Source organism: Alternaria arbusti, assembly GCF_024043155.1.
Source record: "Alternaria arbusti strain BMP 1465 chromosome Unknown scaffold_17, whole genome shotgun sequence".
In the NCBI taxonomy this organism is placed as follows: Eukaryota; Fungi; Ascomycota; class Dothideomycetes; order Pleosporales; family Pleosporaceae; genus Alternaria; species Alternaria arbusti.
This window is the reverse complement of record NW_026249957.1, coordinates 189,674-216,703: the sequence shown is the minus strand read 5'-3', so window position 1 is coordinate 216,703 and position 27,030 is coordinate 189,674. Positions and strand designations below refer to the sequence as shown.

Sequence of the window (27,030 nt, the reverse complement as noted above, 5' to 3'; positions counted from 1 at the left end):
GCCCCAAGTCAGACTAGCATGTCAATGTCCACCACTCGAAACACACGAAAAAGCTGCGGAAACGCGTAAGCTCGACCATTTCCTGTTCTAAACAGCGTCATCTGTGTCACTCCCAGACGTGATTCATCGATTTGGCGCTGTTCGGCTTGTGTTGTGGGTGATGTTGTTAGATCAGCCGTCGCAGGTAAGAATAGATTAACTAGCCAATGTTTCTTTCTATCGATCTGTAGACATTCAAATCGAGCTTGCATTGGTCTTTCTCATTCCACATCATCACTATGACTTTCAGTACACGAGCGACGCTGCTTAGCCTAGGTATGAAGCCAACCCTGGAGATTGAGGACTAAATTGATGAGATGATAGCAGCAACCACAGTTTCTGCGCAGTACGGCCCCGGTGGTCAATACGGTCCAGGCGGATTTGGAGGAGGTAGTGACAGCGGCGACAACGACTTCGGCTCATCGTTTGGCGGCGGCCGTGGCGGCTTCTCATCAGAATCACGACATAAGATCATCGTAGCCCATGGTGTCCTCGCAGCCCTGGCCTTTGTCTTATTCTTCCCAGTTGGATCGATTCTTATACGACTAGGATCGTTTCGCGGTGTCTGGATCGTCCATGGCATATTTCAACTCTTTGCGTATGTTGTGTACATCGCAGCATTCGGTCTCGGTGTGTGGATGATCAACAACATCCCAGTCAACATGTTGGACAACTACCACCCGATTATTGGCATCATCGTCTTTGTCTTCTTGTTCTTCCAACCCATACTTGGCTTCGTCCACCACCTCAAGTTCAAGAAATACAGCCGCCGGACTATCTGGTCGTACGGTCACCTCTGGCTGGGACGTATCCTCATCACGCTTGGTATGATCAACGGTGGTCTTGGCCTGCTACTTGCATCGGATGCGCCCGCGTTCACCGGATTTGCCCCCAGTCAGGGCCAGATCATCGCGTATGGAGTTATTGCCGGAATCATGTGGCTGCTTTGGGTTTCGGCCTCGATCTATGGGGAGAGGAAGCGAACCATCTCAAGCCGGGCGGCAGTGAACAAGGAGGTCGATGCTGGGTCGCCTGCGCGCCCCTATGATGATGGCAAGGAATTATACGCGTACGGTGGTTCCTATTCCTGTTCTGATCCACACATTGCTAACCCAATAACAGGCAGCGAACTTATGCTTAAAGTTACCGATGCATCCTCAGAACCGTCTACAGTAGCGTGTTACAATACCAAGACATTTACTCTGTGATTCATTTGATATTTTCTCATGCAACTCACATGACCTCGCGTGCCCGTCAAGTCTTTGTCTTCCTTCTTGCCTTTCTTGTCAACAACCGTCCAACAGCCACAGGCAGAACCTCTTATCTTCTGGTTATTCGGACGAATCTTCGCTTTCCGTCTTTTTGCATGCGTTGGCAAGCAACACGATCCCGATGTTCAAGACGATGAACCCAATCTGCGAACGAAAAAGTGCGTTAGTTCACGTTCAATGTGCGCGACATGTTCCTTCTACTGCCACAAAAGGAATAGACTCACCGGCAGAGCAAAGAACCAAGACATCCTTATTGCTAACACGAACTTTCCTTTATCGTCTGGATCTTTCTGTTGCAGCACATACGCTAAGACACAGGCTGCAACGTATGTCATTCCCGTAAATTGATGAATGGCAGATCGACCAGAATACGACATATCCTTAGGAAGCTTATGGTGTGCAATCAAGCACCCCAACAGCAATAACATCGCTGCCATCTGTTCACATAAATCAGTAAGAAATCCTTCATATGGGTCTGGCGTAGCTAGATAAGAGACGGGCATAGAGAAGCGACTTACCGGTACGAAAACGGCCCACATTAACATGACCTCCGTTATATCATGATTGATTTAATAAAGTGCTGCGGCAGCTACGATAAGGAATATCATAAGCATCATGATTGCTGGTGGTGACCGGATGAACGAGCGCCGGTGTGATTTTAGAATCAGTTCGCGCTGTGTGGGCGGCAGTGCGCGGAATTGGCTCTCCGTGTAAAATTGAGGAGATGAAGAGGACGCGGACTCAAGGTCGCCTTCTTCGTCATAACTGCTTCCTAGGTTACTGCCGTAGTTGAAATGCATGTTGCGTGCTGGATATGGTGGTAGCATTGTGGGGTGAGAATTCTGGGTGATTAGTGCAATGCGTGTGGTGGAAAAGCTTGGATTCTTTGCGCGAAACAATGAGACTTTGAAAGGCATTGCTCAATTTCACTGTGAAAGCTACGGCAAAGTCACAACGCACGAGTAAATGTCCATGTGCCGAGGGAACGCGCGTTGACTTTCGATACCCCCAGGTGTCTAACCCTTTTACTTCTTGCTCATCTTGCTCGTACCATCATTCCCAAGCAGCAAGCCTCCCCCTTTCGTGACTCGGATACTGTGTTGTCGTCTCGCTTATTCCATACAGTTACAACCAGCAGCACGGCCAGGTTCAATACGAAGTATCCCATCTGCATCAAGAAACGCGTCAGCAAGCAAACCACTATGCTTTCTCTACGCCACCACACGTATGGAGAACGATTACTTACCGGCAAGATGAAGAACCAATATCCGGCCATATCCATCCCAAAGGAACCTTTTGCGTCTTCCGGACTTCTCTTTCGCGTCATGTATATCCAGACACAGCTGGCGATGTAGGTACCCCCGGTCAAGAAGTGTATTACACAGCGCGCGAGCAGCGAGGTATCCTTGGGAACGTTCTCATGTGTCAGGATAAAACCTCCGAAAAGACAGATGATGGTCATCTATCGGTACATGAAGGTTAGCCCAGAACAAGAAGAATCTTGAATGGAGGTGAAAACAACTGTGGAGGACTGAGCTTACAGGTAGCATGATAATCCACACCAGCAAGAGGAAGAACTCTTCCATATCATCGACGTAATAGACTCCTACAGCGGCTCCGATGTAACATGCTATAGCTGCGAGCAGTACAAATCGTCTTGTGGTGGTGAACGCGCTGCTGCGCGGCTTCTGGGGCTGTGGTAGTTGTGCGGGTGGTGATGGATCGCGTGCGCTCTCTAGATCGGGTAGACGGGATAGCAGGATCGCATCCTCGAGATCGCATTCTCTATCGAAAACGGATTTCAATAGCATCGTTATTGATAGCGGTGGCAATTGTGGTGTTGGTGATGACAATGAGGGATTCATTGGCGATGGACACGCAGTGAGTACGCCTTCTATTTTACTGAATCAGAAAGAACGAGTCAAGACAATGTTGACCAAAAATTCTAAACGCGGGGAACGCGATCAAACCCGCGCATATACCGAAAGAAGGCGTATCGCTCATTCGGCATTGCAGGCAAGTACCATGGTACCCTCCGGGAGCCCATCGTCAAACCAGTTCAGGGACGAACAACAACCACAAGTAGTCAAGACCCTTTACATAGTAGAGTAACAGTGTAATAGCTGATACATCATGTGGCTGGACACCGGCGTCTTTCGCCATGTATCTACCTTCACCTCACAACTCGCACCGCCGCGCATGCCCTCACGCCCTCTCCTCACTATATCCCCTATAACCAGTCCACCATGGAGACAGACACAGATTCAGAGCTAGTACTGCAACGAACCCGGACAGTACGCATAGCATGTGACAACTGGAATCCAATTCCGTATTGGATCGCCACCGGCACGGTGATGGCCTACGCATGCAGCGCACTCATGGCTATCGGCGGGCTCAACATCCATGACCTCAATATTATTTACATTACTAGTGTATTCATACCTGTACGTTGAATATGATAGCTCCCTCGCTCATGCTATTTACCTACCTGCCCCCGTCTCTTTCCCCCCTTCTCCACCTTCCAAGGTTACCTACTACGGAAGCGACGTACTAATCTACCTACCACAGTCGAACATCCTCCTCCACACCCTCATGCTCTTCCTCTGGCACCGCCCCCGAGCACGGCACCGCTTCGCGCCCCTAACACGCACATTGATGAGCTGTGCGACGGTGAATTTATGGGCTGGGGGATGTGTGGGCGCGTTTTATACGGTGGATACGGCGATGTGGATTGCGGGGTGGTGGTTTGTCGGAATACCGGTATGTTGTTGGAATTGAGAGAGGCTATATTAGAGTAGGAGTAGGATTGAGTACGGAAGCTAACGATGTGGATAGGGTGCGCTTCTGATTGGGAATAGGGCGCTTGTTGATGGGATGGAGTGGTGGATACGACGGCAGACGAGGCGGAGGGAACGTGTGTTTGGGAGGTGATGTAGTGGTGAAGAGTGTAGGAAGTATTGGTGCTGGACTAGCTTGGGTACGTTATGGATGAGGGTTAAACGCAGACAGCAGCTCATGCGATGGCTGCGGTGGTAACAAAGGCAGTGGTATATCAAAACTCATGATGCTACATGTATCCCCAGACCCCAACGCGCTTTCCCCCAAATACTCAAAGTAGCCGCTCAGACACATATATATATCGTAACCCTCAAGTAACCAAGAACCCCCCAAGACAAAGCCGAAGCTCATCCCCCAAACGCCAAGCCACACCCCTCTCTAGCCCGATCATCTTGAATCCAATCTGACCAAACCCTACTCAAACGCCATTAGAACCAATAACTCTCTCCCGCAGCGCTAACTTCAAATTGACACCCCAAGCCCTTCCCTTGCTCCTGCAATGCTTCCTCCCCTTCCCTCAGCTCCCTCAGAATCTGAGTCCCTACTAGCGGCCCATCCATGAAGGAATCCTTGACATGGATGATAACGACCTTGACGCCTTTGAGCGGAGAATCGAATGCCGCAGAGAGCATGGCGCGGTTGTGCTCAGCGGAGACGGATGACAGACCGAACGCTGCTGGTGCAGAAGGATGGGATGGAGGTGGCCCGGGGGTGCCATTTTGCTGATCCTGTGGTTGATCCTGATGCCGCTGAAGAGACTGATGATGTTGCAGTGGCGGTGGAAAAGGAACAGGCGTGTTCGTCCCCGTGTCACCCCTCGAAAGCGGGAAGTCGCTCATTGTCTCATCGTCGGTTTGCGAGTGGTTTGTTATCGAAATTGGGGAATCTATCCCTTTGCCTACTCCACCTAGGTAGCCGCCCATCTTGACTTTTCTTCCATTCTCGGCTGAACTTAGACTTTCGAGCTGGAGGTTGTTACTTGCACTGGCTCGCTTCCGCTTCTTTTTCCTCTGTGAGCGGAGCTCTTCTTTGTCGCGCTCGTGCTGCTTTTTGCTGTCTTTTACCATGGCCGCGAGGGAGCTGAGCTCTTCGAGTAGATGGCGGGGTGCTAGGTGTCCGAAAAGTACGGCGTCCGCTTGCGCGTTCGTGTATGAGACTTCTATGAAAATACCTTTCAAAGTGCCGGCGGCGATCTTTGGAGCTGCTTCCGTCCAGATTTGATGTGTACGTGGGGAAAGTGAGAGGGAGTCTGGTTCAACGTCGCCGAAGATGAGGATCTCGCGTTTTGGGGTCGTCAGGGTAGATTCGGCGCGAATGAAGTAGGCGGTTGAGTCAATCACACAGTGATCTTGCGATTGCGGTTGCTGGGGTTGAGGAACTGTGACACCGCTGGCTCGTCGGCCGGCTTCTGTGCTTCCGCTGAAACCTGGAGTGCCGGGTGCGCTTTGTGTAGTCATAGAGAAGCTTTGTGAACGACCTTCAAGTCCGTCTGATTGACCATACGACTGAGAAGGGTTTGCATTTTGCCGATCTGAGGTCTCCAGTAGGTTGGCGTTCGATCCGCGGTGTACATGGCCAGGTCCCTGCATGCAGTGGCCATGGCTTACTTTGAAGCCCTTGACTCCTAAGCCGTCGCACACTTCGATGTAACCTCTTGAGCTTCCTTCACCCAGCGCAATGTTACCGCCTTCTGCAAGCCGTTGGAATGTTACTAGTCCCACGCCTCCGTCTTCGTCCGTCAGGTTAGGCCAGATGATGTTATTGAAGATGTGATTTTTGATCGCGTTGACGGTAAATGGTAGTGCTGCTAACCGCTTGGGTCGAGATGTATTGTGGAAAGCTGCTGTATTGATGACGAAGCCCGAGACGTGGTCGAGATGTGGATGGGTGATGAGATAAGTCGAAATGTGCTCTCTCACAACATGTAGCGCATTTGCCCTGGCACTTAGATGTGGGAAAGGTAACCCCGCGAATGCGCCAGTTTTCAGCGTAGTAATTGTGACGGGTACATCCTGCTCAGAATCTGGTGTCTCAGGTCCAGAATCTTCGTCGGAGAGCGAGACATGCCCAGTGCCCGGCGACGGCGACTCTATATGCGCGTCACTGCTATTCCCATTTCCATTACCGTTATGTGGGGTCGATAATGCTGGATCCGGGTCGGAGACAAGCGGGAAATCCTGACCAAGTATGCGGGTAATCGATGCAAGGTGGGAGCCTGCATCCACAGCTATGACGGAGTTCTTAGCCCAGTTTGTTGCTGTTGATCGAACGAGGAAGCCCGTGACATTGTCTTCGCTTGGTCCACCTCCAGAGCCCTGTTCGTGTTAGCCTCTACTGCGAGACGGCACATCTGCTTGTCGACCTGCACGATTGGCGACATCTGATGCATATATGAGAATGCCTCTAGCCACATCGACAAACACAACCAGCACAGAATGACCTACCAGACAGATGACCTGAATCGCAGGTTCCCCCGAATTTCCAGATGATCTCCTCACCACCCTCGCGCTATCTTCTTTCATTCCCTTGGTGTTCCTCTTGTCTTCCTCTTCCAGTTCAACTGATAAATTTTCTTAGCCTCTCTTCCCCAAGCTGTTTTAAGATGCACAAGCACAATCCGGTTTTGCTTGCTCTTTGTCCCAAAACACACTTTCTCTTTCCTTAGAATCTTCTGTTTGCGTCAAGACTCAACGAGGACGTTCTCCCTCTTCTTCGCACCTCCCACCTTTAAAGCCGGAAACCACTCTTGTGCTCAATCCTTGCGTCGCGTTTCCGTAGCGCGAAGCCAGATCACCAGTTTGTTCTGTTACCGTTGCACGTTACACTTGCGTGAACCGATGGCCGCCGTTCCGTCGTCCGGAGCACGATCCACCAACTGATAACGCAGGAAGCCGGAATTATGTGCACAATGATTGCGCGGTTCTTGTCGCGCTAATCCTGATGTTCCGATTCCAGCTCTTCCTCCGTTGTGCGAAAAAGGTACCGATTGTCGCAAATCAAAGTGCGGATGACGACAAATACGCCCGCGCTCAGCTCAGGCGTGCCTTGTGATGATGGCTGTGTTTGGCCGTGCGCGCGAATGTCACCGTGATAGTTCCGTCGCGGGACCGCAATCTCGGCGCGGTTCAGTGTTGTAGAAGTTGACAAGATGGAGATCGAGGTGAGGACTCGAGGATCAAAGACATGCATGTGCCTCATGCGCTTGCCCACGCCGCCGTTCTTTCCAGCCTTCGTTGGACGGCTTCGGCGGTTGGCTAGGGCTATTTCCTTGTCTCTTACAACCAATGATAGGCTCGGCTCGACAAGCCACGACTTTGTTGGCCCCACCCCAGTTCGAGCCCAGATCTGGGGTTGAGAACACCTGACACCTGCTAGGCAACGTAGTGTCAGGGAAGACAAACTCTTCGTTATCTGTTGAGTGCGCGATAAGGAACGCAGTCGCATACAAGCGCTTAAGATCTATCACATGTACATGACGAGACTAGCAGAGTAAAAGTACAAGCTTGGAACAGACGTCACAGTATCGAGACAATATTGTGTGTTGGGTATCATGAACTTCTTGTGCAGCATTTTGAGCCTCTAACGGCTATGGCAGTATCACTGATCCACCAGGGCTGCCCAGCGTGATCTCATGAATCCTCATCCGTCATCCTATCCATACCCATGCCAGTTCGTTAATCATCCGCATCATAAATCAAAGCAAACACTTCAAAAAGAAGGCGAAGCGTTTACTTGAACACCTTTCCGTCGGCCCACTCGTAGGACTTTCCGTTGACGGTGATGGGCTTGTCCCACGACCACTGGTCGTTGACGAACTCCTTGTCCTCCTCCTTGGTGGGGTCGAGCTTGGTGAACTCGTAGCTCTCGACATCAGGAGCGACATCGAAGGCGGGGAGAGCATCCTGGCCACGGACGATGAACGCACCGGTGACGATGGAGTCGTTGGACTGTCCGTATACGGAGCAGCAGCCGAACAGGTACTTGCGGCTGGCCTCGAGACGAGTGAAGAAACCACCTAAAGGAATTAGCAATGTGACTATATAAATTGCAGGTGATTTGACTTACCGATCAAGTTGGAGGTCATGAAGGTGAGGGTCAACTCATCGTTGTACTTGTAGTCAACCTTGTAGATGGAGTACTCCTCGAAGTTGGCGTTCTCCCAGAACCAGGGGAGGGCAACCTCACGGGTCTCCTCGTTGGAGTACTTGCGCTTCCAGTCGTCAAGGACGAATGTGGCCTTGGGCAGAGCCTCGAGAGGGTGCTTGGGCTTGGGGGCAGCTGGTGCCTCCTCCTCCTCCTCAGCCTCCTCCTTCTTGGGCTTAGGGGCGGCCTTGGGCTGCTCCTTCTTCTTCTCACCACCCTCCTTCTTGGGTGCGACGTTCTTCAACGCCTCGGAGATGAACTCGAGCTTGGGGGCGACAGCAGAGTAGCTGGTCTGGTTGTAGACGGTCTCGTACCAACGGGTAGTGTTGGGGTTGGAGTCGCGCCATTGCTTGTCGAAGAAGTATTGGAAGCCGCGGGCAAGGATGCTGGCAGCGAAGATGTCGGCAAGAGTCAGACGCTCACCAACGAGGTAGGTGTGTGTAAGGAGGTGCTCCTCAATGACGTGGACGGCCTTGAGGGCGGCCTTCTGGGACTCGTCGACGCTCTTCTTGTTGTAAGGGTCGCGGCCGAGGATGGGGCGGAACCAGCCACCGAGGGGGGAGAGGACCTCAGTGTTGGCAAAGGACATCCATCGCAAGATGGTGGCGTAGTCCTGCTTGGTCTTGCCGAGAAGGCTGGTCTTCTCGTTTTGCGAGGCAACTGGAATCCGTCAGCTCTGAGTCACCACCAAATTTTGGACAGACGGAGTAGATGTGGTAGAGGCAAATCAGAATAGTAAGTTTTCAACAATAGTTTTCAGACAGGGATAACTGAATGAATTCATTCGACATCATATTATGCAGGGAGGAGGAGCGAACGCGCGGGGTAGCACTTACGGTAGACAGCGATGGCGATGCACTCGGAGAGGACAAAGCCGTCAGCGCCCTCGAAGGTAGGGACCTTGCCGAGCTTGTTGAGCTTCAGGTAGTCCTCAGAGACACCCTTGGCTGGCTCAGTGTCGACGAACTCGATGTCGAGGCCATTCTCCTTCGCGACGGCCAGGAGAGAGGTGGTACGCGGGTTACCCTGTTGGCTTGCTGTTAGGACTCATTGCGGTGCGACTTCGCGTGCCTGTGTGCGACGACGTACCGAGTAGCTGTAGAGCTTTCCGAAAGACATGATTGTAGAGTTCGTGGTTGAGCTTAACAATCAGTGTGTGGAAGACAGGAGTTGTGAAGAAAAAAGGCTGAGGGAGGCGGGGCTGTAGGAGACCTGCGTGCACAGTCCACCGTAATTTCGTCTAGCCGATTTGCAGGTGGCTCGTGCATCCATCGTCGTCAGTTGTGGCAGGTGGCAGTTCTTTGACAGCGCTACCACGGTGCATTCGCTGTCGACCACAGGCGCAATGGCAAGCAGGGAGTTTTCAAGGAGTCTTTGGAGGGCGGCCGATGCCCTGGGCAGTCGACCGCGGCCCCAGTGCGAACGCACGATGCGATATGCTCAACGGAGCTTCCAACCCACAGTACGGAGATGCATCTCGACGACAGCCGTACGACGTGCAGAGGTTACAGAGGAAGAGATACGGGAACCATTCACAGCGGCCCCCGAAATTGACTTGGAAGCGACGACAAAAGGCAGCGGCAAGAAGGGCGAAAAGAAGGACTCGCTACGAACACTGCGCGTCGTCCCAGCATCGCCGTCTTACTTCAGCGCAAAGCCCACCTTCACCGACGACTTCCTCTCCCTCTCCGCTCTCCTTCGAAAAGTCGCTACGTTACCTGTTATACCGCCCGCAGAGGCACCCAAGGTGGCCTGGAAGACGATCGAGCAGTATCGCATCATGACCAACGAGCCGGTGAAGACGGCGCGTTATCACAGGATGCTGCAAATACTGCGGAGGCTCAACTGCATTCACCCCGCGCTCATGCCCGACGAGGTTGTGCAGGCGATGCTGCGGTACAAGAAGCCCAACCAGCCCGGTGACATTGTTCCGAAGCCTGGCGTGATTGATGAGCTTGGGCGTGCCAAGGGCGTTGGGCGGAGAAAAACGTCGTCTGCTGTGGCTTGGCTGGTAGAAGGCGAGGGTGAAGTGCTCGTCAACGGCAAGTCCCTCTCAGAGTTCTTCGGGCGGCTGCATCACCGCGAGAGCGCTGTCTGGGCCCTCAAGGCTACTCAGCGTCTTGACAAGTACAACGTCTTTGCTCTGGTGCAGGGTGGTGGCCTGACTGGCCAGGCGGAAGCAATGACTCTAGCTGTAGCGAAGTCATTGCTGGTCCATGAACCCGCGCTGAAGCCTGCGCTGCGACGAGGTGAGTCAATGTTTTCTTTATCCGTGCCTTTTGCAATCCAGCATTGCTTGTTCTGTCGTTCCATGAGCATTGTCTATGCAGCCCTCGCGGCTGACACATGCCCACGTCTACGCCTCAAAACGCAGTCAACACCCCTGGATGATCCCAAACATGTCTCGCCTGCGCATTCCGGATCCAATTGCTGACTGCTCCTTAGCTGGAACCATAACGCGCGACCCAAGGAAGGTGGAAAGGAAGAAGCCAGGTCACGTCAAGGCGCGAAAGATGCCCACCTGGGTCAAGCGATGAGCTGCTTGTGTGTATACTATCCTTTTATCGCTAGTCGTCTGCAGTGTCAGCCTGGCCAAATGTAAGATGAGACATGTCAAGACGCCGTCTGTTGAATGTGCTTCAATTTCGTCTTGTATGTCCAAGCAAGTGTTGATGTTACTCTCGGTACCTTGTCGCTGTTTGCATGGAACAGGGTGCTGTACATACGACACGTGGAGATGACCAATTCTTCGCCTGATTGTCAATGTCGCAACCCAAACGGCCATGTGCTCACACGATCCTCATCTGGTGCGGCATTGCCCGGACAGGGTCATGCTTTTCGATCAAGTGTGTCCAGAAACACAAGGCCTTGAACCTTGTGCCGCTCTGCCCTGCTGACTATGCTTCTTCCCTGGTTCAGTCTCATGTCGAGCAAGTATGCAGGTTCAACCTTGCTTCACTACTGTCTGTTATTGCTTTCTCGGTCCGTTCCTGACAGCTGTTGAAGACCACTTTGCTAAGAGGAAGCAAATGTATATCGCATGAATGGCTGCGCCACCACCAGCACGCAATGCACTCAATACTGATGCGATAACTTATGCCTTCCTGATGTGTTTCTGTTTGCGCTAAACTCGCATTCGCATTCATGACTGCTTTTCGACCAAGACCCTAGATAGGCAAATGTGCATTGTGAGTTTTGCAACAGCAAGATGCTCAGGCCAATTATTATTGCCGGTGGCACATGCGACAAGAGTCAACATATGACCGGCTGATCGCGGGCGCAGAGTTGCGGTGATCGTCCCTGACTCGTTTCACGATGTTCTATTTTGGACATGGTCATAGGGCGGCCAATGATATTTGAACCACGACGTCTGTGCTATATCCGCTTGCACTTGCTTTTCGGTCGTTCCGGATCATGTCGCGGACAAACGTTATGTGGCAGGAGGCATGAGAAGACTTTGGCACTAGAAGATGGGCTGCCGTTTGGATCTTCGTTGGAGATGGGAGCTCCCTGTTTGACTCCTTGTCGCGTGTCCCGCACGACGCGTAAACGGTCGAGCACGGCATTCGCCCGAGACTTTGCCAGGTGGTCGCAGCTGAGTGCGAGTCAGACGTTTGTCGAACGAAGTGAAACCTTCTCGAAGCATGTTCGCCGTGGTCCTTGATCATTTCACGAAGCGCGGTGGTGGAGGTTGATGCGAAAGCCAGGGCCACCTGATGATCGCCATCCGTACCGAATGACGCACTCGTCTGGACAGTGATCGCACCAAAGCGGGCAAGTTGAACGACATTGGTTTCGTGACGCGATGGCTGCGTCCTGCAGAGCCATGCTGTGCGCCTTTGCAAAGCTTCCAGAAGATTGCAGTCTTCGGTGAGCACGTGAACAGGCATTCATGGCGCAAAGTTCCGGACAGTCGCGCGCGCGGCGTATGGCGCGCCAGAGCGTGCAATTGAAGTGTCAGTGACAGCGCAAGGCGTGCTCTTAGCCTGAATAAACGGCGGTGGGTAGCGTTTGCAGCGTGCCGTGTTGAAAAAATGACGGAAGGTTCGCGGCAAGAACCAGTGAGGTTTGCCGGCAGGAGCGACCGAGATGGCGCTAGAGCCCCACCGTACCGCACATGTAAGATTCGAGGAGTCGCAGCGTGGAGAAGGCATGGCGAGGTCGCGAGGTCGCGGCTTGAGTGAGTGTGCGTCAGTCCACGAGTTCGAAAGGGAAGGTCCCCATTCGCAGGATCAGGATCGACGAGTGAGGCTGATGGGTGAAGTGGCCCAAGGCAAGATCGACCACAGGCGAGAGATCCCTGCGCGTGGACGGGAACTTGCAGCGCTGCAGAGATGAAAGGACGGATCGAGTTTGGAGCCCGAGATAGCCCCTAAACCTTCTCACTCCCACCTGTCAGCACCTACCTACACGAGACACTGCCGGCCGTGAGGCTATCCAAGTTCGACATCCGTTTGGTGATTTGGCAGCAGGAGAGGGCGCCTCAAGAGCCGAAGGACGCCTGCGGCATGAAACATGGCGGAAACGCGCTCCTGAAGGTTAGTCTTCCCACGGTGCGTCGGGCCCCTTTGTCCTACAGCTCTTCACGCGTACTGGCGGACAAATGCCATGTGGCGCGTGGTCACTGTCTGCCGCCAAGCCCAGCTGGGTGAGAGGAGCAGTTCCTGGGCCAGCAGCCAGCTGCGACATTTGGCCGCTGTGGAGCCGCGGGGCGGGAATCGCCATCTGGTTGCGCCGAAGAGCAAGAAGAAGGAAGCCACGATGGAGTTCGTGGTTTTTGTCGTCGTGCTGGCGCTGACGGCGCCCTCGTATCGACGGCATCGAGTGGTCACGCATAGCAAACGCGATGCTGCCCTGCAGTGTGGCTGCCCAGACGCCTGCAGATCCACCATGGGCGATCCGTAACCATGGCAGACAGGGTACTGCTAGCCCCGCCCTGGCCATATCGGAAATCGGAGACTTCGCATGGTCGCTGTCATCCAGAGCTGGTAGAGTCGTCTTACTCGTCAGCCCTCGCTCGCCCGACCTGCAGCCACACCCACTTCTCAGGTACCCACCATTGTTTTCTCCTCTAGCTTCAACACCCTGGTCCAAGTATTTACAGTCTGTTCGCCGGCGTGGCTTGCGAACTACTTCCTTTTTGCTTCCCACACTGCCCGATGCTCTCCCAATGTAGCGCGACTGCATCACTTCCCGCCCACGTCTCTTTCTGCCCTCCTCCAGCCTGGCTACCATCGGCGACCACACCACCCTCCCCCACTTGCATCCCTGTGAGCATCTGCGCCAGCCGTGAACTGACGTCGAACTCACACGCCTCTTATAACAGAGCCTTTCACTTCATCCGTCGGTCCAGTGCAACCGATCCGATTACAATCTTAGCATCCGTCGCACTTTCAATCCTGTCTCGGACCGAACGCTTCATTCGTCTCTGCATGTACTCCCGCTCGCCCAGTGCGCCCCAAGACACTGCATCGTGAAGAACGCCAGCGTACGTTTAGGCCGTTGAGCTACCGCAAGGCAGACGTTAGATTGTTTGAGACCATCTCCTAGGCCGGCCACTACTCCGTCCGACTCGTTGGAACACTGATCTGTTTGCAAGGACTACCCTTCAAACATCTCACGCATAAGCGTCGCCTCACCACCAGCCCATCCCACACAGGGTTCTCCACGCCTGCATCTACCGGACAATTTCGCTGTCACCTAGTGGCTACGTGTTTAGCTGATCCACACGGCGCACACATTTTCTCCAACATTACCGCATCGGGAGGACCAATCCCGGACGTCTGAGCATTGCATTGCAGTCATCTTCCTGCAGGCGGAGCGAGGATATCCTGGTGGCTGGCCGAGGCTCTTGCGCGAGCTTCTTTTCCTGCATCATTGGGCTGCATTGGTCGCTCGTCGACGCGTCAGGGCCGTGTTTATATCCAAACCATCTGGACCTGGGAGCATCTCGTCTTCCAATTTCGGACGTCATACATCTACCACCATTGGCCCGCATCACCCATCAACTCTTTCTGGTCCTCTCACGCACCCCGCCCCAAACCGCATCTCTTCCATCAGTCCGCGCATACGTCGACTACACCTGCGCCTTCGCCTCTCCACCTCTTGCGCCGGCCCTCCACCACCTACATCCCGCAAGTCTGCAAGCTGGCCAATTACGCGACGCCGCCAGTCTCGCCCTCGGGGTACCGGGCTCTCGAACCCCCCTTCAGTCTGCAGTATAAAGGCGGGCTGGTTGGGATGGACAATGACCGCCGGCCACGGCATACTCCCTCAGGTTACGCAAGCCAGCAAGGCACGCTGCTTCCACCACAGGCATCGTATCCAGTGGTAAGCGCACCCGATCGCTTCAGGCAGCCGCCCTTGACAGCACCTGCCCCACCCACATCCGTCCCCTCTTCCGGAAGTCGCGCCAGCTCTCAGGGTTACGGTTACGCTTACGGTGAAGGTGCACAGTTTGGCTCGTCGATTCAGCCCTCTGCCGTAGCCTATGGCGCCCAGGACTATGCCGCCGACCAGCAACAACAGGCCCAGCGTGCGCCCCAGCAGTACTCGCCCTACGGCCAGAACATCATGTACAGCGTGCCGGGCGCCCAGGCCGCGGCGCAGCCTTCTTCGCAGTATGAGCCTGTGGAACAGTACCAGCAGAACAGGGACTCGGCTATACAGGTCCTGAGCACCGGCTTTGGCGTGGCACAACCCCAATACTATGAGAGCGGGCCCACGAGCGCACCTGCCTCTGCCATCGCGGCGCAAAACGTTCCTTCCCAGTATCCCTCATTAGGCTATTCCGCTCCCCAAGCTCAGGTCGGACGAGAAGCCCTTGCGCCCGCCTTCACTGCCGCTGGCATGACAGACCCCCATCAGGCGCCTTCCCAGGGCGGCTATTCCCAGGGCAACTACAGCGAGCCCCAGGCCAATAGTGGCAACGAGTACGACGACTTCTATCGAAACTACCAAAACGAGCTGAAGAAGACGTTTGAGCATGTCCGTGACGGCCGCCTCGCCGAAGCCGGCACACTGCTCCTCAGAATGTCCGACTGGCTGTTGCACTGGGCCGAGACTTTGGGTAAGTTCCCCGGTGTGCGCATTATCGAACGAGGAACTGAATTGACCGCAGCAGGCCTAGTACGCGACGACGAAACCTACTACCAACAGCGCCTGCAGCTGTGGGAAGAGTTCAACACCTGCTGGCTCTCCACGCTGCAGAAGCAGAAGACCATGACGCAGGAGATGACCACCACGGGCCAGCGACCGCAGCCTCCCAAATCACTCATCGATTGGGAATTCCTCGAGAAGATGGGCACTCAACTTGTCAAGAACTGCGACAGCATGGAGAAGCACGGCCTCGTTGACTACCAAATGGGAGTATGGGAAGAGGAAATCGTAGCGAGTCAGTACCACATTGCCTTCATTGCCTGATCACAATACTAACGTTGCGCAGTGTTGACTTCCTGCATGGACCTCCTCGAAGAAGTCGGCGCTGGTCCATCTGTACAACGACCCACCTCCACAGCGCGACGGCGATGATCTTAGCAAGTTCTAGTCGCGACGATCTTGCTCGTGGCTGATCGCAGTGCCGCTCCCGAGCGCCATCCTGTCAGCGCATTGACCCTCATCTCGAGAGGCTTGCTACAGACCGTCCATGCGCACGCTTATACCCGCACTACGCGCTCATCCAGCGCATTCGAGACGACTTCACTTGCTTCTTTTTGTACATATACTGTTCTCAGGGTGTCTCGTATTGGTTTTCCTTCCACAGCCATTGGGACGCCGAGGAACATCGACCGCTTCTTGCGGAAGTCAATCTGCATCGGTTTTTCCTTCTGTCCAACATTTGCATCCATGGTTTTTCGCAGTCGTCGAGCATTATGGCTTTGAGTCACGTCTTCACTTTTCTTTTTCAGCCTTTTCTCAGGCCATTCTCTTGTTCGTCTTTTGTGTTCGCATTGGGGAAAAGTGGGGAAGGGTTATGGTACGAACGCAATGGCACGCATGGTTCATGTTGACGACATGGATACGTGCATCTACGAGCATCTGTACTTGATTGCTTTTGCTATTGGGTTTTGATGCTGGAACAGATCATCCGGCGCGGGCGCTGAGGATATCTTACGGAGTGTATTATGACGCATGGGTTAATGAGGTGGAAGGACAATCGATAGAGCCGGCACGAATGCATGTGGATACCACCGGATCGTCCTTGCGCCCTCGCAGCTTCCGGTGAATTCGCAACGAAGACACTCGAAGTCTCGACCAGAGAACAACACCTCGTCTCCGCATTGGGCGGCAACGAGGCAGTTCTCCGAGCCTGAGGTGGTAGGGCGGGAACGACATCTGTCATCAACGGTCGGGTTCCCGGGTCCGATGCAACGACGTGGTTGGGCAGCAACTGTAGTATAGAATTTGTACTAGAATTACATGGCTTCATTGCAGACATCCTTGTTCCCGAGGTAAACTGAAGCGCTGTTCTGAAGGATTCTATATGGTGGAGTCGCTCTTCCAAGTTCTGGTCGTACCTTCCCTGGTCCGCAAGGGTATCCGTTCCTTCTCGCCTCACTTTACGCATCCCAACTCGACCCACAGGCGCCATTGCAGCCTCGCATGTTGACAAATGCGAAGGCATCCGCTGCACTTACTCATCATTCGACGCCTTGAGCCGATAAAGGGAAGGCGATCATGCACGGCGACTTGGCGACGCAGTCTTAGCGCCTCACGCATATTTTGAGGCTTGGGCCGTGTCAAAAGCAAGATCTGACCTCCAGCTGGAGCTACGGGAACAGAAAACCGGATCGACGCAGGCGCCACAATCATCGCTAACAAGCGCCTCTACGTGATCACATCTTATCACAAGGACATTAAGACCTTGCAGCACATCATGGCGCATGCCGGCTATTGAACACTGACGGCGATCTTACGAGATCGGGATATAGGTGCAGCATCTCAATATTTGCAGCTACCCCGCTTGAGTAATTGACACTCGCAGTTTCATATTTTCATCTTCAAACAGGTCCGTTCGCAATTGGGACCAAGCCTTGCAGAGGACGCGGTGGCTATTATCGCGTGAAGCGCTGCCGTCGCACTGCCCCGCTTCCTTCAATATTCAATACTTTGCCCTGGTAATGTTGATATGCCCTAGCATTGCGCGTGCCTTGCGTCCAGGGTACGCACCTGCTTTTGTGATGGGCTGAAGTCATCACTCTCGCGTCTTTTAGCCACCGGCACGCCTCGAGATCCAGCAACCAGATCAACCGCCAATGATTGCGCAGCCGAGGACCCTGATAGCGGGAGACGACCGGCTCGTCTCCCTGGCCCTGGGAGCACATCAGCTCCTCAATTGTACATGAACGCCGAAGAAGCAGCGAGTGTGGACGCCTTCGATCCTGCAGCCACCTTCCGCATCTCGCGGTACAGCTTCATTGCATTCGGCTGCACAACTCTCCGCAAGCCCCAAGCGGCATACTTCCTGCATGCTCAACACGGACACACCCTGGTCGATCGAGCGCATGAGGCTGCCTATCAAGCGTGATGCAAGGGTGGGATCATTGGAAGAACACACTCTGTCGAGATAGACATGCGCCCATCTGACTCGTGATCCCATCACGATAGCGCCAGGGGAAACTCAGAAAATGCGATCTTTCCGGCTTCTCGAACACATGGCTACGCAAGGGGGTGTGGAACCCTGCACCATCGCGAGCTGTCAATGCAGTTACCCATCAGAATATGCTACCTTGTACAGGCCCAACTTGCTGGTAACCACACCGCTCTCCTGCTTTGCTGCGCATGATCGCTGCAGAAACGACGGCCGCTTCGCTCGACCGACACTGTTCTACCCTCCGCTGTCCGTCTGACCACCCTGCCATATTACAAACGACCACGACATGTCGATCGCGGGTTGTTGAGAGACAACAACACCATAGTCATATTTCGTATACGTCGCACGGGCCGCGATATCAATAGGCGATCGGCGGCCACCTACAGATTGACATGCGCCTCTGGCGATCCAGGTTCGGAAACTACAAGCTCTGACATATTGGCGTGGCAGCCACCAGGCACAGGACCTCGTTGGTGTCGTACCCGGTCCTGCAGGTGGAGCAGGCGTGCGTCGGATAGTTGCATGTTGTACCCGCGTCGCCACATCGCGGTATCCACAAAACTCTCGTTCAGTCAGCAATACGAGACGCTGGAGGCACACTCAGTCACACTGATCGTGTCAGCAGCGTGAGCCAATGATGTGTTTTAACGACACGATGTATGTGTAAAAGAAAGCGGGAATCAGTGTCACATTTTTGAAGTGTGATGTAATCTTTTCGAGTAACACAATTTTCACATCATCACGCCTGAACGAACTTTTGCTTTTTAGCTAGTCGCTTGGTCCAAGTCCTCGGACACAAGAGCATGTCAGGACTTCAAAAGAGCTATCAGACTACATGCTCTCGACAATGTCAATTGAAGCAAGTTTTAGCACCTGGTCATCAACAGAAAGCCACCAAAACAATTCCATGTATTCGAACAACATCGACATGCGTCAAAAGCATGCCAAGCACACCCTACCAAGTCCAGCGATTGATATAAATACCACTCTTCAACCCTTTCTCTGTTCTCTCATCTACCATCTAAGCAATACTTCTGTTCTCCAAAACTCTCACTGGAGCAAACATGTGTGTTCTGCTCGCTGTTCTCAAAATTCACTAGCTCGAAACATGTGTTTGTTCCGCCATCCTCTGAACAACTAAAACGACGCAGTGCTCCTACCCATGAGAACTGAGATTCGACTTCTTGTTCACTCAACTACTTCAAAATCACCATTACAACATATCATGTTTTTACCGGCTTCGATCAAAACTCTGACTATATGACGGCATGTCTTTCCCAGTTGCTGTGCCTGCATTGCAACTACATGCAAACACTGCGAACAAAGTTGTACCTTTGACCGCCAATAGCATAGCTGATGTGTATATAAATACCTCAATCGTTGCTTCTCATTCTTTACTCTTACCATAAAATCGTCCTCCTAATATCTACCAAATGTCGGTCACAAAACCGCTATGTTGTCTCTGCGCTGTCTCTCAAAAAACCCATAATGCTGCTGCATGAAGCTGTTTGTGGGAAAGCTTTCTCAAAACGAAAACACTCACTGTCCCTGCCATGATCGGCAGAACACGGACAACCTCCCAAGAGCGTGTGTGTAGAATTGGCGGCGCCAGAAGATGCAACAAAATCTCCTCATGTGTGCCGCGGGACTTCTCATTAATCGTCCAGATATCAAGAGTAACGAAATGTCTTCGCATGTGTTGTTGCGCTGTGTCTGGACATGGATTAGTCCTAGGCTACCAGCGAGCAAGTGTATAAAGTCTTGCGAGTCTGATACCTCTCTTCCTTCCAAACCACACTTCAAAGTTGGCTTTTCTAAAAACTTGAGCCCATGACCGCATGAGAAGATTGCTCTTCTCCAAAAACAATAGCATGTCAAAAAATGTCCTCCCTTCTCCGCCTTCTTTCCACTCATCGGAGCCAGCGACGGCTTGATAAAGCTTCGATACTTCTTTTACCTTCTATTGTCTTACACTACACTCCAAAGTCTGCTTCCTAAAATACAATCCACGACAAAAACATGTGCGGCTGCCTTTTCCTCTAAATTCCACGGGAAGGATCATATGTGTGCGCTCTTTTCTTTTTCTCTTAAAACATCGCATGCTTGACTCATGCGGAGTGTCGACACACCAAAAGTCCTGCGGGAAACGTAACATGACGGAAGTGGTTGTACGAACACCGTATGCTCTGCCTCGATGTCGTCCAGCGTGGTGCGCACATGACCTAGCGCATAGCGATCAAAACTAAAAGACATCCAGCCCATGAAGACGGGCTGTCGCAAAACCCATGGATTCGAGGTTACGCCCCTCTTCTCCTTGGCTCTGAAAGCTTTCCAAAAGCTAATCTCGACATTACCATGTGAGCACACCAAGTTGCCACGTCCACATAATCGAGTTCCGCGAAGAGGAGGCTCTAGCTAGGAGACAGCTATATAAGCTCGCCTGAAACGCTTCTTCCTTTCTCTTCTACCAACATATTTGACACTGTACTCTTCCGAAACAACTTGAGAGCGCTGGCATGTGAGTTTTGCCTTCTCCCAAAAACGTTTTCGAGCTGTCCTATGTCGGCGGCTTCTCTCCAAATCTCAGAACAAAAGCTCACATGGGCTGAGAAAGATCTGTCGTGCGTCCAACGATCACCCCGCATTTCATTCCTTCCCGAAAACAAATGACGACATGTCGAATGACTGCTCCAACCGTCAGTCCCACAAAATTAATACACGCAACGGAAGTGTCGTTGTCGAGCGCTTCCGCATTACCATCTCTCCAAATTCCGCATTAATCGGATGCCATGACCATAACCGTATTCGCAACCTGGTATGACGAGGATGAGCGAGGACATCCTTGCCTACACCCATATCCAAAACTCAAAGCGCCAAGTCCATGTGTCAGCGCCCTGTTTTCACTCAAATTCAGAACCATTAGCCTGTATTCTGTGATACCGTCGTGTCCAACGTAGACCACGACACTATCATGTGCAGCGATTCCGCTGTGCTGTTCGCACCATGTCCGCTTCGATGTCATGACACTAGCGCAGAATGGTATAAAGTCACACTACTGCCGAAGAAGAGGCACCACACTTTACTTCACTCTGATATCAAAACGCGCCTTGGACAAATGGATGGCCCTTTGCTCTTCTTCTGACCAAAAATGGTATCGCCTCACTCCATGCCGCGTTCTCTCCTCTCTTTTCCAAAAACTACTCCACTGAACACATATCTCGGCATTGATGCGCTATATAAATACATCCACGGCAAGATGGGGAGACGATACCTCTATCTGCTTCTTTCTCACAAAAATTGAAAGACGAGCACCGCATGTGAGTGCCTTCCTCCTTCCGTCCAAAAACGACCAAGAGCTATTCGATGTCGGCCGGCATCTTCTCTTCGTCTAAAAGCGAGCATCTCGCGCTCATGTCTCCTCAGTCTCGGGTTCCAAAAGGCTGTCTCGCCTCTCGAAAGTGTCTGCGCTGCTCTTCCAACCAAAATGATTACTACCAACCTCATGTGGTTTCCTCTTCTGCCTAAAACGCAAGACATACGATTCATGCGCCGGTCTCTCGATCCACGTCGTCTATAAATCGACTCTCTGTTCTTCTCAAATATTCCATTACCACCGCTTCCCTTACCAAAGATAGAAGGCACAGAAGCCATGACCTGTGGTTGGGCAATTCTAAAAAGATCATGGAACAGAAAGTATGTCGGCGGCGAGATGAGGTCGTCATTCCCAAATTGCCGCTGTGACGGTAGTATGGTTTCCACAAAATTCATCGAAACAAAGAAAGATGTAACGCATGTTCCTCTGAAGAAACTGAATATTGTCATGGGAAGCCATATGCGAGCGAACACGAAGAGAGCCGCCAAGGCGACATGTCGTTATAGTCTATAAAATGGATCTTTTGTACATTCTAGGGGCCTTCTCCTTCATCTACACAGTGAACGCCGGTTCCACCAAAACTCCATGAAAGCCAAATGATGTTTGCCGAGCTGCTGCTGCCTGAGACGTATCGGTACCATACTCCGTATCAAAGGTACTTTGGGTGTCCTCGGCGAAGTATATACATGGTGATGATCTTCATCATCGCTTCGATGTTTGTGGGCACCGGCATACGTAGCACATGGCCCTCCAAAACATCGGGATAATGTATGTCGCCGATATTTGCGGCTTCGGACATGTAGTAGTGCCTTCCGCCGTGTTTTGTGATCGATGGGCGTGATGTCGGAAGGCTGCGCATCTGCTCGCCTGTCGATGCTCTTCGGGCGTGCTGAGGTAACGTAGCGAGTATGCGACTGGCACGTCGCATAGTGCTGAGCATGAGTGATGTCGTATTTTCGGTCGTCCGCTTCACCTTCCATCAACCTCAAAAGCCCTCACGAACCACGCATGTCGTCCGCTTCCCACGAGCCTGGCAGAGATCCGCGGCATATCGTCCTCCTCGACACTCCTCTCTTCTTCAGTCAACGGGTCCGACCACTCAAGCCACGCCTTATCTTTCAAGCAAGCACCCCAAGCCAAGCTCTTACTCGTGAACATCCCAATGCAGTACGCACTCTGCGGCCCTTCATGAAGCGCCAGAAAGACTGCATCCTTGCTGACGTTTTGCGTGTCGAGATCCTGTTGACTGTCGAACCGCGGCGCAGGCTGACTGAGCGGATGCGGAATATCCAGCCTCATAACCCCGTCATCAATCTTCTTGCTAGTCCTATCCACCGGCACCGCAGCCGTAACACCAACGCTCTGTATAGCATGCGAGACAATCTTGATGCGACCCGTCGGACTCAAGTACTCGCTTCCATCCAACAGCCCTTCTCTTGAGAACGTATACGCGCCATGTCGAAACGCGGCCGCCGTGACAGTATTGATACTGGAGTACACACCCAAAAACTGACTCGGCTGCGTATTATACGGATAAGGATCGTATTCCAGCGCAAACAAACTAACGGGCGGCCTAACCACCCCAATAACACTCTGCGGTCTAGATTTCTGCAATTTATTGCGCGGACGCTCTTTTCTTTCATGTAGCGACTGTATTTTGGGCGGTTTGTGTAGTTTGCCGTGGGGTTTGCGTATAGTAGCGTTCATGGTGGGGTCGCTGGACGAGCGTCTGTAGCTGCGACGCCTCTTCGTCTCCGCCCGCTCTTCGTATTTAACTTTCGCATAGTTGCATATTGTGCCCAAATCTCCGAATTGGAAAGGGGCCATGATCGCGATTGTTGGTGATGGGCGTCGATGCCGTGTTAGCCGGTCTCCCGGAGGAACGAGTGGTGAGGAGAACCGGCAGAAGGAAACAACGAAACGAACGAGCGAGCGTAGGAAAAGGAGGTTTTGTGAGCAATGGGAGGAGTTATAGTTGTCGCGATCTTATTCATCTGTTACTGCTGCTGTTTGCTTACTTGGCACCGCCCGCTATGTGGCACGTTTCATGTTACGAGCGAGGATTAGGCATGCAGCGTGGTTGTTGGCACGGTCGTGTTATTGGTATGACATGCGTCATCGGCGGAGTGACACTTGGGCACAGCCTCGACGCTAGCTGCTTACGGTCCTATCGATTAAATCCTTACTCGGTCCCAAACTTGACGGCCTCGACCATCATGATCCCCGCATGGGCTTTAGAGAGTGAGGCAGCGACGTCGAGACTATTCAAGGTGCCATGTTAGCTGCTCTGCAAATTGGCCGAACTCTACCGTGGCAGCTGCGAACGGGCGACACAAACAATCGCAATCATCAGCTTATCGTCAATGCTACTAAGTTTGACACGATCTCAGGCTAAACCCGTTGAACCGCTTGCACATCATTTTTCCTATCTTTCATGACAATCATTGAATTCACCGCCACGACCAACTCATTTCCAAGCCATCTTGACCCACTCCTCGACATCTGCCCACAGCGTCTCGGGCCTCTCCAATGCCGCAAAATGACCGCCCTTCTCGTGCGCCCTAAAGAACGCCAGGTTCGCTGTCCTCGCCGCCCAGGCCTTCGGAACAGGCGAAAGCTCATATGGGAAATAGCTGTAACCCGTCGGCTTGTCCACATGTTTGACTTTCTTGCCTTCTCGATATGTGTAGATTGACGTTGGGTAGCAGCCAGTAAGCCAATACAGCGTGATATCCGACAAGATTGTGTTGACGGAAGGCGTGGTAGATGGATCAGTCCACGCCATAAACTTCTCGCCGATCCACGCCAGTTGCGCCATAGGGGAACTGGACAGTACGAGGCCAATGGTGGAAGGCTTCGTGCCGTGTTCAACTGCATAGGCCTTGCCTACTTCCATGAACTCATTCATCCTCTCAAGACCTTTCTTCTCCGCTGCACTGAGCTCGTCTTCAGGTGAAGAGTAGGATTTGATGTCGACTGTGTGCATGAAGTTGAGATGCATACCTTTGCACTCGACGTACGTAGATGCCAGCTCTCGCGCGATCCAGGCGCCGATATCACCGCCCTGAACGAGATATCCTGATGCGCCGAAACCGAGGGAGAGAAGCAGCTTGTGCATGATGCGGGATGTGTCCGCCACCTTCCAGTCTTGATCCAGTGGCGGGTCAGAGGACAGAGCGAAGCCGGGGAGAGATGGTACGATGATGTGGTAAGGGAGGGTATCTGGCGTGTACTTCTTGCTCAAAACTTCCATGAGGGGTAGGAACTCCAAGAACGAGCCAGGCCATCCGTGGAAGAAAGCGATTGGGATAGCGTCTGGCTTGTTGGAGAACAATGCTGCGAAATGGACGTCGTAGCTGCTACCGCCATCGTCATTGATGGTGGCCTTGAAGTTGGGCAGAGAGTTGATGCGGTCTTCTTCCTTGCGCCTGTAACGTGTCAGTGCAGCCATTCCTATTCAACTCTTTGTCGAGCCTTCGTACCAATCAAACTTCTCCATCCATTCTTTCTTCGCATCAATGATCCACTGCCGGCTGATCCCAAACTGGCCATGGCTGCCCGCATTCTGCTTGTTCTCATACGTCTCTTTCGCGACCGGACTCAGCTTGAGCAGAGTCTTGAAGTCCTGCAACTTCTGTTCCTCAACATGCAGCTCGAAGGGTGTGGGCTGCTGTTGCGCGCCTGCTGGTACGGTGCTGAAGGGTTTAGCTGACGTCATGTTTGCTATCGGTTACTGTCCACGATTGCGATTGTACGACCAGACAAGTACTGAATAGTCGTTCGAGAATGGCAGCTCTGGTAGCAGCCTTATATCGTCGTTATGATGTCGGAGGTATAGCCGGAGAGCTTACAAATGCTGGATAGCTGGCGTGAGGTGATGCAGCTGCTACCTAGGTATACACGCGCTAATTCCGAGTTGGGAAGTCGCTATCCTCGCTCATTCGGGGAATGATCTGCACACTCATGTCATGCCACGCCCTCTCATAGGTTGCAGTGTATACACATGGAAAACGGGGGCATTACAAATGCATGCAGATCTTAATACACACGTATACGGTGCGGCGGGTTTGGAGTCACACTGCTTTCACGCGTCAGATGTGTACGTTATTGGCAAGTATGGCACCGCTCCACCCCGCATTCTTGTCGACATTTGTCGATGATAGAGCCTCGAGTGCACAGTCAGTATCAATGCCTCAGTTCGCGCAATATAATGAAATCGAAAATGCTTTGAATTAAGAAATGAAACTATTCGCTCATAATCAGCCAAGCGCCTCCACCAAAGAACACTGCGAACACCATGAGAGTAAGAATCGCAGCGCCGGCCTTGTCCCCTGTCGTGATAGAGTCATGCTCAACACGCACAGGACCCGCATCACTTCCTGCAGTAGGATCGTTCTCACTTATTCCACCATTATCAAGTCCGACGGGACCAGAAACTTGATCAACAAGCAAATTCTGCATGACCTCCAATGCAGACATTTGCTCTCCAACGCCCACCTCCTTGTCGTTTCCACCTTGCCACCACCTCAGACCACAGCCACCTTTTCCGGGGCCACATTGTTGCGCAGCTGCCACGGCAGAGGCACGGAGTTTGGGCATGATGCGGTCGCGCGTCCAGGGAGCGGCTAGCATCGACCAGCCCATCCAGCGGGCGAGGTAGGCTTTGAAGGATCGTTGATCGTGGTCGCACAGTCCGTTGCGTTCGCAGGCCATTTCGATCATGACGTCTGGGGCTCCTTGCTGTTGGAAAAAGATGTCGGTACCGTTGATAACGCCGCCCAGGCGCTCTCGCCATCTGCCTGCTCGTTCCTTCGTTGCGTTAGAATGAGTGTGGAGTTGGGTCAGGTTCAAGGAGTCTTACCGTATCACCCTTCGCTTCTGACATGTTCCACAGGGCTGCGGCACCCGCCATGTGGATTCCAGCGTTGTAGGTCCATTGGATGTGGTTCTTTTCCGTGCAGTTTTGTCTCTCACTGGTACCATCTAGGAAAGGTATTTGTTAGCACGTATAGCATCTGAAATATATTCAAGAGCATCCTTACCAAAGAAGTGGTAATCTGTGCTGATGAGACCAACACTGTATTGCCAATCCCATGCTTTCTCGGCCCACTCAACATACGTCTCGTTGCCTGTATATTTTGCCAGCCTTGCTGCGATGTTGAAAAAGCATCCGTTGGAGATTGTGTTCTTGTAGTCGAATCCGGGGTTAAATCGGAAAATTTGCCAGTTGAGTCCACCGCCGCATGTTTCGGGATTCCAGCGCGGTACCTGTGTGTTGAATACGGCGATGGCGAGTGACAACCACGACATTTCTCCTTCGACATCTGGAAGCTTGTTTTCCGCTGCTGACATGGCAGCCATTCCCCAGAAAGCCTGATCGTCGTTTCCTAGTGTTTTTGTCTGGTTCTCTGGCATAAAGGCTCTTGGGATGCCGATTTGGTGCACCATCGCTTGCTGTACAATCTTGTTGTATGTGTCGTCGCCGGTGTAGTACCAGTAGTCGATGAACGAGTTCATCATGGCTCCGCATAGCCACCAGTAGTATGGGTCTGGCAAGTTTCCAGGTACATCACCGGGTTTGTCACCAGTGTACCATTCTCTTAAGCCCGCTGCAACAACTTTTGTCGCATCCTTAATAGAGGCTATTTATGTTAGTGGGGTCCGAAAACAGTTGCAGTGAGCGCACCTGGATCGTCAACATTGAACTCCAGCTGCGCAGTGGCGAATGTGGAAAGCAGGCCGACTGCTGCAAAAACAAGGTTCGAAGGTCTCAT

The 27,030-nt window shown here is 52.7% G+C and overlaps 6 protein-coding genes across 6 annotated transcripts; 3 read left to right on the top strand and 3 right to left on the bottom strand.

Annotated features, from left to right (window-relative positions):
- Nucleotides 1-356: 356 nt before the first annotated feature.
- On the top strand, nt 357-1,247 carry J4E86_009434 (uncharacterized protein; the record flags this gene model as incomplete). Its single annotated transcript, XM_051449940.1, has 1 exon — nt 357-1,247. The coding sequence occupies one exon, from the start codon at nt 357-359 to the stop codon at nt 1,245-1,247; it is 891 nt and encodes a 296-aa protein (XP_051298785.1).
- Nucleotides 1,248-4,576: 3,329 nt separating this feature from the next.
- On the bottom strand, nt 4,577-9,410 carry J4E86_009433 (uncharacterized protein; the record flags this gene model as incomplete). Its single annotated transcript, XM_051449939.1, has 5 exons — nt 4,577-6,463; nt 7,889-8,163; nt 8,214-8,951; nt 9,128-9,317; nt 9,381-9,410. The coding sequence occupies 5 exons, from the start codon at nt 9,408-9,410 to the stop codon at nt 4,577-4,579; spliced, it is 3,120 nt and encodes a 1,039-aa protein (XP_051298784.1).
- Nucleotides 9,411-9,636: 226 nt separating this feature from the next.
- Nucleotides 9,637-10,828, top strand: MRP9 (37S ribosomal protein S9, mitochondrial; the record flags this gene model as incomplete). The annotated part of the gene is made up of 2 exons (XM_051449938.1): nt 9,637-10,540; nt 10,737-10,828. 2 exons carry the CDS (start codon nt 9,637-9,639, stop codon nt 10,826-10,828), a joined length of 996 nt encoding a protein of 331 aa, XP_051298783.1.
- Nucleotides 10,829-14,531: 3,703 nt separating this feature from the next.
- J4E86_009431 (uncharacterized protein) lies at nt 14,532-15,821 on the top strand (the record flags this gene model as incomplete). The annotated part of the gene is made up of 3 exons (XM_051449937.1): nt 14,532-15,360; nt 15,412-15,684; nt 15,736-15,821. The coding sequence occupies 3 exons, from the start codon at nt 14,532-14,534 to the stop codon at nt 15,819-15,821; spliced, it is 1,188 nt and encodes a 395-aa protein (XP_051298782.1).
- Nucleotides 15,822-23,723: 7,902 nt separating this feature from the next.
- On the bottom strand, nt 23,724-24,974 carry J4E86_009430 (uncharacterized protein; the record flags this gene model as incomplete). Its single annotated transcript, XM_051449936.1, has 2 exons — nt 23,724-24,684; nt 24,739-24,974. The coding sequence occupies 2 exons, from the start codon at nt 24,972-24,974 to the stop codon at nt 23,724-23,726; spliced, it is 1,197 nt and encodes a 398-aa protein (XP_051298781.1).
- Nucleotides 24,975-25,501: 527 nt separating this feature from the next.
- On the bottom strand, nt 25,502-27,030 carry J4E86_009429 (uncharacterized protein; the record flags this gene model as incomplete). The annotated part of the gene is made up of 4 exons (XM_051449935.1): nt 25,502-26,065; nt 26,118-26,239; nt 26,299-26,898; nt 26,943-27,030. 4 exons carry the CDS (start codon nt 27,028-27,030, stop codon nt 25,502-25,504), a joined length of 1,374 nt encoding a protein of 457 aa, XP_051298780.1.